General features: G+C 51.9%; 1 protein-coding gene across 1 annotated transcript; it reads right to left on the reverse strand.

Annotated features, from left to right (window-relative positions):
• Positions 1-328: 328 nt before the first annotated feature.
• LOC120655991 (uncharacterized mitochondrial protein AtMg00810-like) lies at positions 329-670 on the reverse strand. Its single transcript, XM_039933983.1, has one exon. It carries the CDS (start codon positions 668-670, stop codon positions 329-331), a length of 342 nt encoding a protein of 113 aa, XP_039789917.1.
• Between the last annotated feature and the right edge of the window lie 3591 nt (positions 671-4261).

Consider the following 4261-nt stretch of genomic DNA (forward strand, 5'->3'; position numbering starts at 1 on the left):
CCGAGAGGTAGACAGCTGAAACGTTGTCACAATACACAATCATTGCCTTGTCAACATTGACATGTAGCTCACCGAGTAGATGCCGCAACCAGTAGCACTCCGCCGCGACATTGACCATGCCTCGATACTCAGCCTCCGCGCTTGATCGGGACACAATGGCCTGGCGTTTGGAGGACCCGGAGATCAACGAGTCACGGATGAACACACAGAAACCTGAAGTTGATCGGCGCGTGTCTAGACAGCCAGCCCAGTCGGTGTCTGAGTAGGCGACAAGAGTTGGCGATGTAGAGCGTCGTAGCTGGAGCCCCTTCTGAGCACTGCCAAGGACCTACCGGAGTATTTGCTTGACGAATGTCCAGTTAACGTCCCGCAGATCGTGCATGTGGAGGCAGGCTTGTTGCACAGCATAGGCGAGGTCCGGGCGTGTCAATGTCAAATACTGCAGCGCCCCGACGATGCTGCGGTAGAACGACGGATCGGCGACGGGCTGACCTTCCGAACTCGAGAGTTTGGCCTTGGTGTTGACCGGAGTTGATGCCAGTTTACAGTCCGACATACCCGCGCGATCGAGGACGTCGTCGGTGTACTGTTCTTGCGAGAGGAAGAAGCCTGACGCGGTTCGCTGGACCCGAATGCCGAGGAAGAAGTGCACCGGTCCAAGATCCTTCATCGCGAACTCGAGGCAGAGTTGATTGATGATGTGCTAGAGAAGCGTCGTAGTCGAAGCAGCAAGTACAATGTCGTCAACGTACAAGAGAAGGTGCGCGACATCGGATCCGCGGCGCAGCACAAACAGGGAGCTGTCGGACTTGGAGGGGACGAAGCCGAGGCGTTGTAGGTGTGTGGCGAAGCATTGGAACCATGCTCTGGGAGCTTGCTTGAGGCCGTACAGCGACTTCCGTAGTAAGCAGATGTCGTTGGGGTGTGCAGGATCGACGAAGCCGGCCGGCTGTTGGCAGTATACCTTCTCCGTCAGATCGCCATGGAGGAAGGCATTTTTGACGTCGAGCTGGTGCACTGGCCAATCCCGTGCCGCCGCAAGATGAAGAACCATCCGAATTGTCGCTGGTTTGACAACCGGAGAGAACGTCTGGTCGAAGTCGAGCCGTGGGCGTTGTGAGAAACCACGCACAACCCATCTTGCTTTGTGGCGCTCCAGGGATCCATCGGCATTGTATTTGTTTTTGAAAATCCATTTGCCACTGATGACATGAGCGCCAGGAGGCCGAGGCATAATGTAGCAGCACCGTCCAAATTAAACCGGCTTAAGTGCGCTAACTATCATCTTAATACTTAATCAAGTTACTGTGCACTTAAAACGGTATAATCTGACAGGCTGTCGGGTAAATCCCGATTAAAATACTGTTCTCCAGGATCACAATTGCACTAGCAGACCCGCACGAAGATGAGCACAGGTGATACCAGTATACAGAAATCTTCAAATTAATTTACAACACAGGTTTTACATAAAAACTTTAAGTACAAATGACAGAGTTCAAAACACAGTGGAAGGTTAAAACCGAGTTCGAAATACAATACGATAACCACCACGACGATACAAGGTGAGCTCTACATCCTTCCCACCGATGTGATGCCAACCTGCCCGATCTTCACAGGGAAGACGGGGCCCACTCGACGGTCCACCCAGGAGGAAGCGGTTGTCCAATCCAGGACGCACAGACCTCCTCAAAGTCAGCGGGGACACAACCTGCTCAGGAGGGTTACAACAACAACCCTGAGTATACTAATACTCAGCAAGGCTTACCCGACTTTGGGTATACTTAGCCCATTACCTAGACGTGCAAAGCTTTTTGGGTCTGGAGTTCTCTTGCTGAAAGGCTGCTAGAAGTGAATCCTTACTTTCAATATTTTAGCTCCATTTAGTACAGCGAGTATTAACTATATTCGCCAAAACATCTAGAGCACACATGGTAGATCAGATTAATTCTTCAAAACAACAGATACAACATTCCACCTTCACCTTTCAATGCTTATTCCACTTCTTACTACGATGTGACGCAGTGACCAAGGCTCTCATATCCGCGAGTCACGGCGAATCGAACCGATTTAACCTTGCAAGGTGTACCTAACTCACACGACGTGTGAAAACCCCGTCGGGCCACACACGTCAACTGTTCCCATCATCACCCCGACGTCTGAATCACGCCTGCCAAAACCCGGGTGAAGGGTCCCTCACGGCGAACTCCCGGAGAACCCGGAGGCGACATACTATCCAACACCCGCCATCATTCCACTCCCAGAGTAGCGGGTCGCGATTCAAAGTATCGTTGCAAATCAGGTAATTAGCTTACCGGTTTCGACTACCTCCTACTTCCGTCATGTGGTTAGTACTGTTCAATCCTCAGTCATCAGGGCCAACAACGGTACGGTCCTCAATCGACACAGGCGGAAGTTCATTTTTCTCATCTATTCCATAGCAATACTCCAACTCATTCCCGCCCGGTCTCCAATTCTCTTTACTCATCAACTCATATCGAAGCCATAACTAAAGAATCAAGATCCTAAAACTCGCGAGTGACAGCAATCACTCGACTTCTACCGAAATCCTACTTAGCAGAGCATTTCTATCGACACCTGCATACTAGTATAGACTCACGGGTACCTAGGGAAAACATGCATACTATAGTTCCATACAATTCCTAGAACATAAATACATAATTACTTAATTAAACATTAATATACTGAATTTATGGGTTATGCTCCGGGGCTTGCCTTGCAGGTCAGCGGGGTTAGCAACTTCTTCTGAAGTGGGCTCGACTGCGTCCTCCTGCTGCTCTCCCGCTTGCGGCTCCTGGATCGGCTCGGCGATCAGCTCGTAGGCGACTTCGGTTTCAGCGTCTACACGAATAAAAATATGCCATGCAATAGTTAAGACACAGCGCGACGCATGAGTGCGAAAGATGCGATGCATTTCAAAACGATGCAATGCCATGCGGTTCAGAAGTTCAACTCATTTTAGCCTGAAGTGTTTCCTTCAAAATAACAACTATTAAACTTGCTTAGAGTAGCATGGATTAAGACAGGAGTTTGTTTTGTTGAGGTTACACATGCATGAAATAATTAACTAACAACATTTAATAACGAAAAGAGCATAGCTAGGGGCAATTTAAAAGCAAAAATCTAACTTTCATACATGCTCTAGCAACAAAAATTTACCAACTTAACGTGATGTTGATAAAGCATGCCACAGAATTATTTCAGCTTTTATTGATGATAGAAAGCATTTATTTTAGCCCCAGCAAGCTAAACCAAACACAAATAGATCTACACAAAAGTGTACAGCAACAGGTCAAGAAAATTTTATAGTGGATTACACATGAAAAGATGAGGCTACTAAATAAATTTCAGAATTTTTAGATCAACAGAACTACAGATATTAAATAAACAAGCTCAAACACAAAGTAAATTCTAGTAGGGATAAAACTGACATTTGACATGCATGAATATTTTTCCTCTGAAGTTCTGGATCTAAGAAAACTAACAAAATTTACTTTGCATTTTTTGTATTTTTCTACATTTTCTATGAATTTAGGAAGATTTCAGCCATTTAACAAATAAAGAAAATAATAAAGGGGGGCTGACAGCCGGGCCCCACCCGTCAGGGAGCCCAGCCCGCCCCCCCTCCTCTGCTTCGCCCGCACGGGCGGCCGGCGCGCGGCCAGGCAACCCGCGGCGGCGCGGCACCGGCCCCCGCCTGCGGCGGCCGGCCTGTGACGCGGCTGGGCCGAGCCGCGGCCGGGGTGCGGGGCGCGGGGCGGGCGGCGGCCGAGCGGAGCGCGCGTGGCGCGGCCCAGAGGCGCGCGCAAGGCGGCCCGCGGTGGCGCCATGGCTAGGACGGCGGCGCGCGGCGTTTCCCTGCCGGTGGGGTCGAACCGGCGGCGCGGCGGGGTGGGCGGCGGCCAGAGGACCCAGGCGGCCCTGAGAATCGCGGCGGCGCTTCGCGAGCGCGCGCAGGGGAACCCCGCGGCGTGCGCCGGCGGTGGCACGCGGCGGCCACGGCGGCGCGGCGGCGTTCCGACGCCAGAGGCCGCGGAATCAAGGGGAAAAGAGGCCGGGGAGTAGGAGTAGCTTGCGGGGATGCTCACCACGAGCTTGAATCGATCGGAGGACGGCCGGAGGAGCGGGCTCGACGGAGAGGGGCGGAGCTCGGCGGAGCAGCAATGGCGGACGGCGGTCTGCGGCTCGATTCGGGCCGGGTTTAGGTGCGGCTGAGCTCATGGAGGGGCGGAGGAGGTTCGGG

The sequence above is a fragment of the Panicum virgatum genome, chromosome 1K (assembly GCF_016808335.1).
Source record: "Panicum virgatum strain AP13 chromosome 1K, P.virgatum_v5, whole genome shotgun sequence".
Lineage (NCBI taxonomy): Eukaryota > Viridiplantae > Streptophyta > Magnoliopsida > Poales > Poaceae > Panicum > Panicum virgatum.

Bases quoted from the DNA above. Each gene is read 5' to 3' on its own strand.
- LOC120655991 (XM_039933983.1), bottom strand. From the start codon at position 670: ATGAAGGATCTTGGACCGGTGCACTTCTTCCTCGGCATTCGGGTCCAG.